At 36.0% G+C, this 14,267-nt stretch overlaps 3 protein-coding genes across 5 annotated transcripts; 1 reads left to right on the plus strand and 2 right to left on the minus strand.

Moving 5' to 3' along the window:
* The first annotated feature begins 1,574 nt into the window (after positions 1-1,574).
* On the plus strand, positions 1,575-4,629 carry LOC140014507 (F-box protein SKIP19-like). Of its 2 annotated transcripts, XM_072065429.1 has the most exons (3): positions 1,578-2,066; positions 3,394-4,006; positions 4,364-4,629. In XM_072065429.1, the coding sequence occupies exons 1-2, from the start codon at positions 1,678-1,680 to the stop codon at positions 3,998-4,000; spliced, it is 996 nt and encodes a 331-aa protein (XP_071921530.1). In that variant the 5' UTR covers positions 1,578-1,677; the 3' UTR covers positions 4,001-4,006; positions 4,364-4,629. The 2 variants fall into 2 exon arrangements, with proteins under 2 accessions (XP_071921529.1, XP_071921530.1); XM_072065428.1 differs by lacking the exon at positions 4,364-4,629 and having other exon boundaries at positions 1,575-2,066; positions 3,394-4,303.
* A 1,085-nt stretch (positions 4,630-5,714) lies between these two features.
* LOC140014508 (uncharacterized) lies at positions 5,715-8,650 on the minus strand. Of its 2 annotated transcripts, none has more exons than XM_072065430.1 (2): positions 7,651-8,650; positions 5,715-6,048 (listed from the first exon to the last, which is right to left on the minus strand). In XM_072065430.1, the coding sequence occupies exon 1, from the start codon at positions 8,520-8,522 to the stop codon at positions 7,671-7,673; it is 852 nt and encodes a 283-aa protein (XP_071921531.1). In that variant the 5' UTR covers positions 8,523-8,650; the 3' UTR covers positions 5,715-6,048; positions 7,651-7,670. The 2 variants fall into 2 exon arrangements, with proteins under 2 accessions (XP_071921531.1, XP_071921532.1); XM_072065431.1 differs by having other exon boundaries at positions 5,715-6,059; positions 7,651-8,646.
* Positions 8,651-12,552: 3,902 nt separating this feature from the next.
* LOC113709541 (uncharacterized) lies at positions 12,553-13,241 on the minus strand. The gene has a single exon (XM_027232329.2). It carries the CDS (start codon positions 13,050-13,052, stop codon positions 12,708-12,710), a length of 345 nt encoding a protein of 114 aa, XP_027088130.1. The 5' UTR covers positions 13,053-13,241; the 3' UTR covers positions 12,553-12,707.
* Positions 13,242-14,267: the final 1,026 nt, after the last annotated feature.

Here is a 14,267-nt window from a genome sequence, read left to right on the forward strand (position 1 = left end):
AAAAAGTTCAAAAGAAGTGCAAGAACACTCTTTTGGTCTAGTCAGATTTGTACACTTGTTAGTTCCTCATATAGTCTCTTTAGTCTTCTCTTTGTAGAATAGGATAAATTAGGTTATAAAAATGTTATCGCTGCAGGAAAAAAAGCAGATAAAATATCAAATACTTTACTTCCCCGGATATTTAACATGTTAATTTGGTTTCTAAAGTGGATGTGATTTTGGTCTTTTAAAGTGGATTTGTATTTGTTAAGGGGTCTAGTCAAGTTTGTATACCTGCTAGCCCCTCACACAATTTTTTTAGACTCTTTCTCTTTGTAAAACATGATAGATTAGGTTATAAGAATGTTATTGTTGCAGGAAAAAAAAAGCAGATTAAAGTATTAGATACTTTACTTTTCTCAGGGTATTTAACATGTTAATTTTGGATAACTCGTTATTCTAAATAATTTTTTTCGCTTGCATCATACACACTTTTTTCAATTCACCTTTTGATATTTTTAATCACCTTTTTATTTCACATATGTCACATCACAAAAAACGTTACAATAATTATTCTGAATAACATTTCAAAGCAGGATGTGATTTTGATCTTCTAAAGGGGATTTGTATTCGTTCTAAAACGTACACGTTTTTCCCCAAAGTCTGACCATCTAACAAAGACAAATGATATTCCTAGTGCACCAACATTAATTCCATATGAAATTTCTTATAAAATAACAATTACAACCTTTGCAAGTCAAAACTTATATTGATCCTATAAAGGGTAAATTTGTCATTATAAGGAAAAATGTGTCGTGGTAATTAGAATTATACTTTTGCATTGTGTATCTTCACTATTCACTAATTAGTACAAAGCTCATTATTTTTAAGTTACATTACTTATCATTCATCCAAGAATAGCATCGCAAGTAAATTTATAATCATTTTTAAATAAAAATTCAAACCCTTGCTCTATACAACTAGGGTTGAGGGATTCATCGTCTATCAACTAAATTTAGATAGCCAAAGTGCTGGACAAGTACATGACACAAAAGCTTAAATGTCTTTGATATATCAATTAGTTTGATACCAAAAAGACTTTGGTCCAATAGCTATCGGGATGGACTGAAGTATTTTTTAAGTGCAAGGTCAGGTTCTAATCCTTCGCCTATGTTCTCCCACCTCACTTCACCTTACCCATAACATATTTCTAGGCTAGACCGTTGTTATATATACATATACATACACATATACACACATATATATATAGTAAATCTTATATACAGCGACAGTTTATATACAGCACCGTTGTTATCGTTTGATTCATAATATGTGTGTAAAAGCTGAATTTCAAATTCAAATTTTACATAGTTATTATTTATTAAATACTGATAGTGTATCTATTGTCAACGTAGGAAAATTAATCATATATATATAATTAGATTAACTACTTTTGCCCCAGTAAAATTAGTCAATGTCATGTACATTTATGATTTATTCTCTCAAACAACATTAAAAGCTTTAGAAAAAAAAAAGAATAAAAGATCCTTAAACCAAATCGAAATGTTAGAATATTCTAAAATATCGATCAGTCAAGACTGTTCAAAAAAAAAAAAAAAACTAAAACAATAAGACTCCACCTTTACTGACCACCGAAACCCAAACTTCATCAAACCCTCAAAATTTTCAGAAGAGGAAATGGGTGGAAAGGGAAAGAAGAAGAAACCCCGCCCGAAGATCAAACAAGTATGGCGAAGAAAAGACTCATCGGCAGCATCCACGTCATCGCCGCCGCCGCCGCCGTGGGCGGACTTGCCGCGGGATATAACGGCGAATATATTGCACCGGCTGGGTGCAATTGAAATGCTGGAGACTGCCCAGAAAGTGTGTACAACTTGGCGAAATGTGTGCAAGGATCCTGCCATGTGGCGAGAGATTGACATGTATAATTTGGGGGATCTTGGTTCTATGCCTTATAACTTGGAAACCATGTGCCGCCACGCTGTTGACCGGAGCCAGGGCCAGTTGGTTGCTATAAATATTGAGTATTTTGGTACTGATGAATTGCTTGAATATATTGCTGAAAGGTATATTTTGTCTGATTCAGCCCACTTGCTTTCGTTTTTCTACTTTTAAGTTTGAATCGGGGGATTTTATTTTTCCGATTATGTGTTTGTGGTGTGTGAACTCATTTGCTTATAATGCTACTAATGTAGGCGTATGAACAAACTTGACAAATGTAGTTTATGTCGAAATGTTACCTTTACCTAGGATTGAAGGGCCTAAATAATGTTCAGAACAGAGTCATCTTTGTACTATGTATCCACTTGTACATCAAATTGACAAGCTGTCACACAATTAACGTACAACCAATGAACTGTTTGGTGTATAAATAATCTTTGAACATTTAACAAATGGTGTCTGCTTCAAGCTCTACATGTAACATGGTCGTAGGGTAGTAATTGTTGAAGATTCTGCGCCGATATAACTTATTGACAAATTAGATCCCATGTAGGCTGGTTAGTTGATTTGTTTCAGGGGTTGTACCTTTCCAGCACAGGTGATGATAATAGATGATTTGGATGGTTATCTATGAGACCCTGTTTATACTATCATTGAACTTTTAGTCCCCGATAGAATGGTGTTACACGATTCCTCCACTGGTCTTGATGGGTGAATATTTTTGGGAGCTTAGGATAGACTTATTTTGAACTGAATTTGTATGATCATTTCTTGTCTATAATGAGTTCTTTAAAAATACTTTAGAATTGAGTGTTGATTTTGACTTGATAATGTTGTCAAGTAACTGGAAGTGATACTCTGATATTTTGCATTTCATAGCATGATGAAAGGTCTCCGTGTTCCTCTATAGTGTAAGAGTAGGATATTACTGTTAGAAAAAATATTTTTGCCAATGAGGCCTTAGTCTAGTGGTTAAGGTTAAGGTCCCAAGGATTAGACGTCCTGGTTTCAGATCCCTCCTCCCTCCACACTTCTTAAAAATCTTAGCCTCTCCTGCTAAATTTTTCCTTTTTTGTTGAAAAAAAAGGTCCTCTATGTTCTTATGTTAATGTGTTTGATTTACTTTCAGTCTTAGTTTTAGGCTTCAAAGATGTTTGCTGGAGCTCATACTCGCATCTCTGCCACAATTGCTTTTTGTATAAATTTTCATTTTCCTTGCGATTGATGTTTAGAGAGACAGACTATGTGTCGTGTGCATGTCTTCCTTTTTATTGTCATTGAAAGCTATATCAACTATTAACAAAGGTATAATCTTCTAGGTTATTTGGCTCAACCCTTATGCACTAAACCAGTTGAATTGTCCTAATATCGTCCTTTTTGCATGGATGAATTGTATCTTTTTCTTTTGTTGCTGGTTCTTTCCATCCTGAGTGTTTTCGCATTATTTTTCAGATCAGGTCAACTCAGACGCCTTAAAATTGCGTGTTGTTATGGTATGTGTTACGAAGGTCTGATTGAAGCTGTTAAAAGATTTCCTTTGTTAGAAGAGCTGCACCTTATCTTTACAGAACTGTCGAGTATTGAAATAGTCGGTCGCTCTTGCCCTTTGTTGAAATCATTCACATTGAACCGCACTGGGCGTAGACATCCACGTGAGTGTGATGAGGAGGCTTTTGCCATTGCCAAAACCATGTCTGGGTTGCGCCATCTTTCGCTTTTTGGAAATGAGATGACAAACGAAGGTCTGCAAGCTATTCTAGATGGTTGCCCCCACTTGGAATCACTAGATGTTCGGCAGTGTTTTAATGTTTACCTTAGTGGGGAATTAGGAAAAAGATGTGCTCAACAAATTAAAGTTCTGAAGCGCCCCTATGACTCCACTGAAGGTTATGGATGGGATTCAACAATATATGATGATGACTCATTTGATGGCTACCCATCTGGATTTTCCGATCTTGATTTTTTCTCTGATGATGATGAATTTTATCTTGATTATGATGACTATACTCGTTGGGATCCCGAGGACTCTGACCTTGAAGAGTTGTTTGGATTCTACTAATGGATGGTGAGAAATGCTTTAATATGAATATGTCGCATGTAACTATTTAAGCTCTCTAGTTTCAATTTGCTTTTAACAATTCCCCCGGTTCTGGAAGGCAATGGCAGGTGAGGGAAAGGGGATTGATTACCTAGATATTGTTTCTTTTAATAAGAATTCACTTTCTACAGATGTACTTGTAAGATTTCCAAAACACTGGCATTTTGAATGGGCAAGAGCAACTAGTTGTTGTCCAGCTTAAAGTCCGTGCTTTTGGATAGATACTCTCTATACGAGCGAGCTCTGCCCTTACTATTCCCAAAAGTTAATTGTGCTTGTATTTGGGCAATGACATCAGAAATGGCATTTGTTTGGTGCTTACAGGTTCTTGTCAGCTGGGGCCTGTCAGTCTGCGATGCCACCCCATCTACTGAAGCTCTTAGGAAGAAGGTTTCAAAAGGCTGCCTTCTTTTGTACCTTCCTTGGCTTCTCGTTGACTCTGTTGATAAGCTGTTCGTTTGACTTTTATTGAGAAGGGGTGCTTTTATGTAAATAGCTGTATTGTGTTGCATTTTTTTTTTTGGGCGGATTTGGGCCATGCATTGGAACTGCTTTAAGTTGGAATCTCACACCTTCCCCATTTTCGTCAATCCCTTCAACTCCCAAATTGTTAAAAAGAACAGTGGCCTGTTTGGGACGTACGTCTACCAGTAAACTTTAGGTGAAAAATCTAATTAATTATTTGGGTTTTTGGATAGGAGTTTTTGAACATTTGCTAATCTCATTATACGGAGTATTCCTTAGGTAAAACCAATCACGCATCATGTTCTCTATTCCTTTCACTCGTTTCTAGATCAGTTTATTTGTCAATATATTGGTTAAACAGGTGCCGGCAAATGGACCAACCGTGGATGTTGCCAACCCTACCCTAGTCCAGTCCGATCAAATCCCATTATCCTCACAAATGTTCACCCTCCCATATTGGAAGCCTCTGCTTGCCTTGCACAAGCTTAGATGGGGAAAGATGAACATGATCCAATTAGTAACATGCATATCAGAAAACCCACTAATTCAACCACTGATAGAAGGTGGAAAAAGAACAAATGGCATGATAAGACGCCTTATAAACTGACTTGTGATTTCAGAAGCACGACCGTACAAGTTGAATACATGAGAAAAGCCAGCTCTAGCCACCTGCTTCTTAGTCAATTAAATTCGCAACAGATGCACCAATTTGCGAGTTTCTAAGGAACTTCCAGACAAGGTTAGTATGTAAAGTTTCCTCCTATCCTTTTAAATACGAGGTGACAAGGCTTGCAGCTTGAGACCATTTATTGCACTAAATATTCACCACCGCATTGCAGATTCAGCTTTTCGAACACATGAATAGAAATTTGATTAAATGGCCAGTGATAAAAATTTTTCTGTGGCCCTTAAACATACATGCCAAGTACAAGATGAAATCCAAAAACTATATCGAACAATAGAACCTCTCTCCTGCCAGAAAGACATTCTAACCTGCAATTCACTGACAAGTCAAGATTCAATAAGGTCCATTTGGCACATGCCCATTAGCAGTGCGATATATAAAGATATACAAATCAAGTTGCATCCAGACAAGGACAATTCACATTGCTCCAACTCACTTGGGCAATTTCCAATTTCTATGCCAACTTTTTCCAACATTAGCAAAGAGTAAAATGAGAAAGAAGAAGAGATGGACGGATAGAGAAAATGAACAAGGATAATACCTCCACATACTTGGAGCTTTTTCTCATTTCCAGTATCACTAACTCCACAGAAAGAGAGAGAAGGGGAGGGAAAGAGATTCTAATATCAGTCAGCATCATATGTACTAAAAAGCCATGGAACGTACATCAAAAATTCTAATCAGTTGAGGGGACAATTCTGGCAATGGTCACAATGTGCAAAAGTAACATCACAAAAGGAAGCCTCATTAAGGAGAAAACATCTCACAAGTACAAATCATTGGTAAATGCTAACATAGATTATCAAAGGCAGCCAACCAACTACATCCTCTCAGTTGAATATCTGACTTCAATGGCGATCTATAAAATTCCTGCACCAAATGAAGCAGAATCATGGTTTTTACATCAGAAAGGAACTATTTAACTTCATCATCCAACAAAAGCACTAACAGGACAGTAAATGGAATATTAGTGAATATGATTTGCTTTCACTCTACATGCATAATATCAGGCTCATCCAAAATTCAAAGTTGGACTCGTGCAAGAACATAAAGCCATCCAGCAAACCAAATTACAAAAGGAAAAAAGGAATTTATAGTTTTTCCTAGTCAAAAAAAACCAACTTAGCCGGTGAAAATAAAATGCTGACCAAAACCATGAATCCCTCCCACTTTGTAGCCCAATAATGCAAAACAATAGGCACTGCTCACTCAACCGCTAAATTTGGATATTTTGAAAAAAAAAAAAAGGAAGAGATCAGTGTCAAAGTATCAGAGTTAAACTAACATGATACAGAATTGACTCGCTTGTCAGTTCCCAAAACTTGCTCTCAAGAATTAATAGCGCGAATAGCAATTCGTCAAATTTTAACTTGAAAAAAGTTCAAGAAGTAAATTCCTTGTGAAAGCATATGGTTATTTGACTTGCAAATTTTATTGCTTGCTTTCTTTGATGTAGGTCCCAAAAATCTAACACTTGGAACAAAATCTTAAAGAAAAACAAGCACTCAATGCTTGACTTTACAGACAACATGTTACTATACTGGAAAAGGCCCCTTCTTGTGCAGCTCATAGTATTGGATCTTCTCTCTTCTTTGGCAAAATTAGGAAGAAGAGAACATGAATGTCCAAGTTGAAAAAGACACGCAAGCTTTGAAGGTAAACAGATACGTTGTCTAAATCAAAATCCTACAAAAGGAGGAAACAATTGTAGATAAAAGAAATTCTGCACCTAAATTCGCCATCCCTTGACCTTGTGACCACTTCAATGATCCGTTTTGCAGGTTAACACTAAATGTGGATAACTCCAAATTAAAACAAAATTTACAACCATCAAATGGGACCAACTAAATTGTTTTATGGTCCATACAGATTTAATATGAAGACTCTAAAATGCATCGCAACCACCTACGAAGTGCCCACAAGGGAACATTTAAACTAATAATCGTTTTCATCAAATTTTGTAATATGCTTCTAAGGATCTTTAACATGCACATGAGCATTTGACAGAAGATGCACAGTGGCAAGGACAAAGAGTCCCAACACCACAACTAGCACCGGAAATAAAACTAAAGAGAAGACCATATGAATGTTCATTTACCGCCCAAAATTATATAACTGACGAAAACATTCTTCACTAAATATCCGCATAATAAGCTGTTTAAAGATCTTAATATCCCCCAAATATTGGGTTTTTACATTGACCAAGAAATTATCCAGAGGAACAACAATAAACAAAAAATACAATATACCAATTTGAAATGTAATAACACATAAACCAACAAGCACTAGCCAAAAAATTCCTGTATTGCGTAGACACCAGCAAACATTTGCATCAAATTTTCAAAATGTGATTCACCAAATTTTCTTATAATGCAATAAGGGGTACCCCAACTTCTGTCGTCAAAAGACTGAATTTCACCAAACTTCAAATAAGATTATAAAAACCTAATCCACAATGTACCTGATAAATCATATTCTCAACTACTGCTGGTTCTGCGGTGGAGCATTAGGTGGAGGCGGCATTCCTGGACGAGGTGGTCCAAACACACCACCAGGTGGAGGCGGGGGCATACCGGGACGAGGAGGCTGAGACTGAGGTGGAGGAGCTCCAGGCATCCCAGGTCGAGGTGGTCCAGGCGGAGGTGGGCCCCCTGGCCTAAACTGAGGTGGTGGAGGAACCATAGGCCTCTGTCCGAACTGAGGCGGGAACTGCCCAGGCGGAGGCGGGCCCCCAGGCCTAAACTGGGGCGGTGGCGCCATAGGCACCGGCCCTCTCCCCATAGGTGGCATAGGCGGCGGTGGCATTTGCCCTCCAGGCCTCACCACCTGAGGCGGCTGCTGCGGGTACGAAATCGGAGGAGCCGACACCTGAGGAATCGCCGGCCTAGAAATCTGCGGCTGCATCATCCCCGGAGAAGGCCCACCAACTCCTCTAACCGGGCCAGCAAGACCGGGCTGTGCCTGAACAAGCGGCCCGCTGGGAACACCACGGCCCGCAGCCCGACCAATACCCGGGCCAGGAATTGCCGAAGCAGCTGAGGCAGCTTTAGCACGAGACTCGTCGGGAGGAGGAGGGCCTTCGACAGTCATGGAAATTACTTCTTCGCCCCTGAGGAGGACGAGGCCGAGAGTGCGGCGATCCTCTCGTTCTTCCTTAGTTTTGGAGCCTTTCGTAGGGGGCAATTTCCGGAACTCCTCGCAGTCGCCGAGGACGAGGTTCATGTGACGGTCGAAAGCCATAAATTTTCCGACTAATTGACGGCCGTCTTGGATGTGGACCCGCATCCGGTAGTTGATGTACTGAAGCATCTTGGAGCTCTTCGACATCGACATTGTTGCTGGGTTATGGCGGAAACCCCCGGAGCTGAAACTTTTGTTCTCGAGGGTTTTTCGTAGTTGTTTGGGGGGTTTGGGGGGATAGGAAGGGGAGACTAGGGTTTTGTAAAACAAGACAGTAGCATTGGTTTTAGACCAGCGTTACAATTGGGTTTAAATGGAATATTGGCAAGATAATTATGGGTGATTCTCTAATTATTGGAAAGTTTGGAGGCAACAAGCGGAGAATGTTGATCATTTTTATTGGTCAATTTGGGGCTTGGATCCATTCTGTTTCCGTTTGAGCTAATTACTATATGCACCCTCAGAAAACTTTTGATTCTCACTTTGTGTGTCTCATTGCTCATCCACAATCTTCCTACAATGATTTTAGGATTAATCTTGTATTTATTGACTATGTATACGTTAATACATTTGGATGTATGTTATTTACATTTGAATTTGATCTTTATTTTGACACATGTAACGTGCGTCAAAAATGTTAATGTATATACATTATCAGGATATTTAAAATTAATTTAGTTTTATGCTAATGCGGTGATTTTGTTAAACATTTAGAGGTTTGATAATACGAAGAATTGAGATTAAAGATTCTCTAGAGATGTAGGAAATTGGGTGAATTTCAATATTTAGAGGGTTTCAATTGATGTTCGCATTCATCATGATTATCCATACACTAAATAGTGAAAAAGTTTGAAACATATGCGTTGTATGCACTCACATTGCACTTCAGCAAATGAGGTGTTTTATGGCAATTATGTACAACTATTTGATATTGAATGAAGACTTTAATTATTACACTTAGATTGAGTGATTGAGGAACAATTATCTTTTAACCTTGAAAACTTATAAAGACTTAGGGTCTGTTTGATAATATAAAAAAGTGCTGAATCTGAATTTTTTCAGACATTCAGATGTTTTGAGTGTTTGATAAGTGAAAATCTATTTGCTGAACTTGTTAAGCAGTGCTGAACCTGTGTGTATTTTTTTCAGCACAAGAATCCTAACTGAATGCTTAATTCTGATAAGAATTAATATAATTACATCAGCTACCTTATCTTATCTACCAAATTTACCCTTGTTTGTTAATTATATTCAAAATTCTTATATAATTAAACAACATAATATTCTCTATCTAACAATTTTTAGTTTCTCTTTTCTCCCTTTTTAATGACGTTCACATCTTCTCCATACTTCTCATATAATATATTTCATATTTTATATTAATTTGATTTAAAAATAAATATTATCATTTTCATACCTAACAATTTTAAACTAATTAAATCATAGATTCTATTTCTTTTTTGAATGAAATGATATAAGGGCAAAATTGTCAAATTAAACTTATTAAGCATTCAGTTATAAATATTTATCAAACAGTATAAATAGGTTTAGCATTAAAATTCAGACATTCATATATTTTTTTCAGTACTTAAAATTCAGCAAATTAATTGTTTCAGTATTCAGATTTCAGAATTCAGACTTCAGAATTCAGATTCAGTTTTATCAAACGGAACCTTACTCTTAACTAGTGAATCAAAATTTGTAGAGTTTAGATAAAACAACCCCTCCCAACAAAAAAAATGGATGATTAGAAAGCAATAGATAGTATGAATTATATCTTAGAAAACTGATTTTATACTTTGGGAACTTTATTTCTTGGATTAATTTATATATGTATGTTGTATCATATCTCCTAGCATATTTTACTACAAATTAATGTGCTCAGAACATGCAAAGAAAAACATAATAGAGAAAAATATGGATATTTCTCCATTGTCATTTAGCATAAATGATTTTTTTAAAAAGAAAGTATATCTTTATATAAGATAATAACAAAAGCTAACCTTATATGCACTAACAATAAATACAACGCCACTGTTGGGTATATTAAAAATAATCAAAATTTCAGTTTATAATTTAAATTCGGGTCAATTATTATCTATCAAATGATAATAATATATACATTATCAATGTATAAAAAATAAGATTAATTATCATGTATCAAATAATAATAAAATTATATACACTCTCAGGTGGTGTATAAAAAGTTTACTTTTAATAAGGATGGCACTAATTGTGTTTTATCGTACTCTCCTAAAGTATATTCGCGAGACAATTGAACCCAAGCCCGTGACCGAACTTGTGGACTTAGCAGTTGTCCGAAGTGACCCCAAGCCCGTGACCTAACTCCCCCGTCCAGCCCTAAGCCAACTGAGCATGTAAGAAAGTACACTGAGAGGCAAATGCCATGCCACTTGTGATATGGGATTCGTATCCAATTGCATGTGAATAATTTTAACATTACATAGTTAGATAATAGGGTAAAATCCAACTAGCCATGGCCACAAACATGAAACAAAATCAATTGAAAACAGCCTCTTGGTCCAGAATTATTCTGCAATGTAATCCACTTGTGGGATAATTTTAATTTTTTTTTAAGACAACGTTGTTTTGATTTTATGATTTTTCTAACCATAAAACTGAGTGAGCACTCGATAACATATCTAAAATTCACCTAATACATATACTAAAATTTATTACCTTTCCTTATATTTATATACTTTCCCTATTTAATCTTACCTACCGTATCTTGTATTTATTTATGTTTTCTAATTAATGTTACATTTCGGAAAACATGATAGCTGAAGAACTATATCTTAGACAGACCCTTGATTTCATACTTACCTATACTTGGTAGATAATTTTTTTTCAAATCACATAGCCTGAATCTATTAATTTTAAGATGATTATGATCTTCACTTGAACACATTAACATATTGGAGTAGGGTAAGAGGTTAGTTATACATTTGATTGCCAACACAATTATGCAGTCACAACCTAGCTTAGTGCATTAACCTAGCTAGTGATTTTTTGATACTTCATTTGAGATTAGGCATTTCCTTTTCCAATTTAGTTGCAGCTAGTCCTAAACACAACATGCTTTATCTCATTATAGTTTCTTTGAGATCTTCCCATTTGTTTTCTGATCAGTTTTGCACAGAAGCATGTGTAGATTTATTCAAATCTCTGAAATTTGACATGAAATTTGGTTTTAAGCCTAAATTACACAGTTTCTGAGCGTTGAAAACTACCACGAGTTTTTCAAACAAATATAACCTAGAGCAAGAGCAATGACATCAAGAAATATTCTGGACTTTTCATTAATCTTTAATTTTCAAAATTTTGATTCCTCCAAGAATAAAAGGTGAATTGCTATTTTTTCTTTTACTCTTTCTCTTAAACTTTTTTTTCTTTTTGGTTTGTTTCTTACCCTTAATTTGTCGCACCAACTTATATATATGAGTATGGTTATATATAAGTTCGACCCTTGTAACAAAAATGAGGAATAATCCAACAACCCAAATAAGGGTTGGGGCCTGAAGTGGAACCAGGTCCTTTTTTTTTTTGACAAAAAAAACTAGTACGAATGCATCAACTTTGATACCTTGAAGGTGTTACCTTAGCACATGGCACATGCATCCCAATGCCAAACATTATCTTATACCTCTCTTACTCTTCCACTCCTTTTTCACCCTGACCTACCACAAACTGACAATCCGTCGCACATTTTCAGAACACCCCATGTTTTGAAATTGACACCCTCGCTCGATCACCCAATGCACCACCAACTCGTATAGCAGAACAATGAAGATCGATGTGCCCCAAAAAAGAGCCCCAAAAATAAGAAAAAGAAGTAGGAAAAAGGACTAGTAATCTTTTTCCATCTCCAATTGCCCTTTGTCGGCTCATTCACATTATTCTGCTGCAAGTAATAAGTGCTTACACAAGAAGTCCACAACTCGAATTTTCTCCCACTTCTTTCTGTTAGTATTTCGGATGTAACACTTGAGTTTTTGATATTTCCCTTTATGGAAGATTGTCTTAAATATAATGAATTTTCATAGTTATTATTGACATGGTATAATTTGATCGTGCAAGTTTCTAGTGTCACTGAGGTTTTGAGCTTTAATCCCTGTTGTCTCGTGCAATTAAAAAATAAGAATAAGAAAAAGAATCCGAGGAAGAAAGAAAGAAAGAAGGAAAAGTAAATTCATTTCAAAATCTAGGGATGATCTTGATTTCCAAAACTGTATACAGCAAATTGCCATCTAAAGGCATGATTGACATATATAGGGCTTTGGTAAAAAAACCCAAACTGCATTATACGACTTTTTTTTACTAGTGGGAAGTTGACACCAGTCTTTGGCAATCATTTCTTGGAGTGGTTGCAACGAACCTTGAAGAAAAAGCATAGAACTTGTAATAATCTTCATCTACAATGCTTCCTGAGCCAGTTGTGTCAAAGTTCAAGGAATAGCTCATGGGATCGTACCGGCATTGGAAGGATGATTGTCTACTTGTAGAACAAAGCATTTTCCTTTGTTTCTTGAGCTTCCTCATCAGCCTTGACAAACCACAGCAGTTTGATGATGGATTATGATCTGAGGCTGATGAAGAAGAACAAGTTGTGGTGTTGGTTGAAGAAATTGAAGTGATTTTTGACCATATTGCCATCTCTACCATTTGCTTTGCTTTTTTCCTCTCAATCTTTCCTTTTTTTGAGCTTAATGAAGATGTATGGACCAATATGTTTGTTGGGATGGAGCCTTGGAGCCGTGGAGAGGGTTGTGGGAGATTGAAAAAGAGGTTTAGCTAAAGATGTGAACAGGTGGGAGCTGGGGAGTGAAGAGAATAGGATCCATCTTTGAATATATATAGGGCGGTGAGGATTGAAAGCTGCATAGATAATCCCAAAAGAAATAGTTGTATATTCCACTACTTATTAAGATAGAAAAGAGAAAAGGAAACTCTTCAATGGCAATAGTGGGAATAAGAGCTTTCCACGTTAGAAATTCAAAAAGCAAAAGATGAAATTAGGGGTTACATGTAGATAAAGAAGACTTTAGTCTTAGGCATGCATCAAAAGATTTTGTTGCAGACTCATCTATTTTGTAGGATAGGTTTAGATACTAAAAGTTCAAAGAATACATTGGATAAGTAATTATACACTAAAGACTTTCTAGTAAAAGTTGTCAAAAAAAATATTTATACAATAACTACACTTATTCACTAGACCTATTTCGCCATCAAAAGACTTATTGGGAATAAAGCTCCATTAGCAAATGATTTCTAAATGGATCCTGAATTGATTTTAGAAGGGAAATTTCGAGTGTGTTTCGATAGTAGTTTATTTGTCAAATTTTATTTGATTTTACATCACAAACACGTTTTTCAGCAACGTTTTTATCTTTTTAATCATCTTTTTATTTTACATACGTCACATAAAAAATAACTGTTACAGTGTTTCTTCAAAATATTATTCCAAATAATCTCCTATCTATTTTCGCATTCAGTTTCTCTCTGACTTTTCGAATTAAAAAAATAAAAGCGTATTCAGTTCTTCTCAGTTGACATCTAATCTGATGCAAATAATTTCTGTGGATTCAATTTAATAGTAGGTGGAAGCAATAAAAAATAGGACGGAGTCAGTAATTTAAGGGCAATAAAATAGTGCCGCTGAAGTTGGTCAATCGGCTCCTTGACTATGATCTAGACCTACTTCGTCTGTTTGCATAACTGCCGGTGAAATTAAAAATTCATAAAATGTTTCAGATTAAAGTGAAGCCAGGGCCCCCAGAAAAAGGTTCCGTTGAAATATTATAATATACTAGTAATTTTTTTGGCTGAGAATTATTTATTTTCTCAATCATTAACATTTATAATTTTTACCTAACATAA

The sequence above is a fragment of the Coffea arabica genome, chromosome 9e, assembly GCF_036785885.1.
Source record: "Coffea arabica cultivar ET-39 chromosome 9e, Coffea Arabica ET-39 HiFi, whole genome shotgun sequence".
Lineage (NCBI taxonomy): Eukaryota > Viridiplantae > Streptophyta > Magnoliopsida > Gentianales > Rubiaceae > Coffea > Coffea arabica.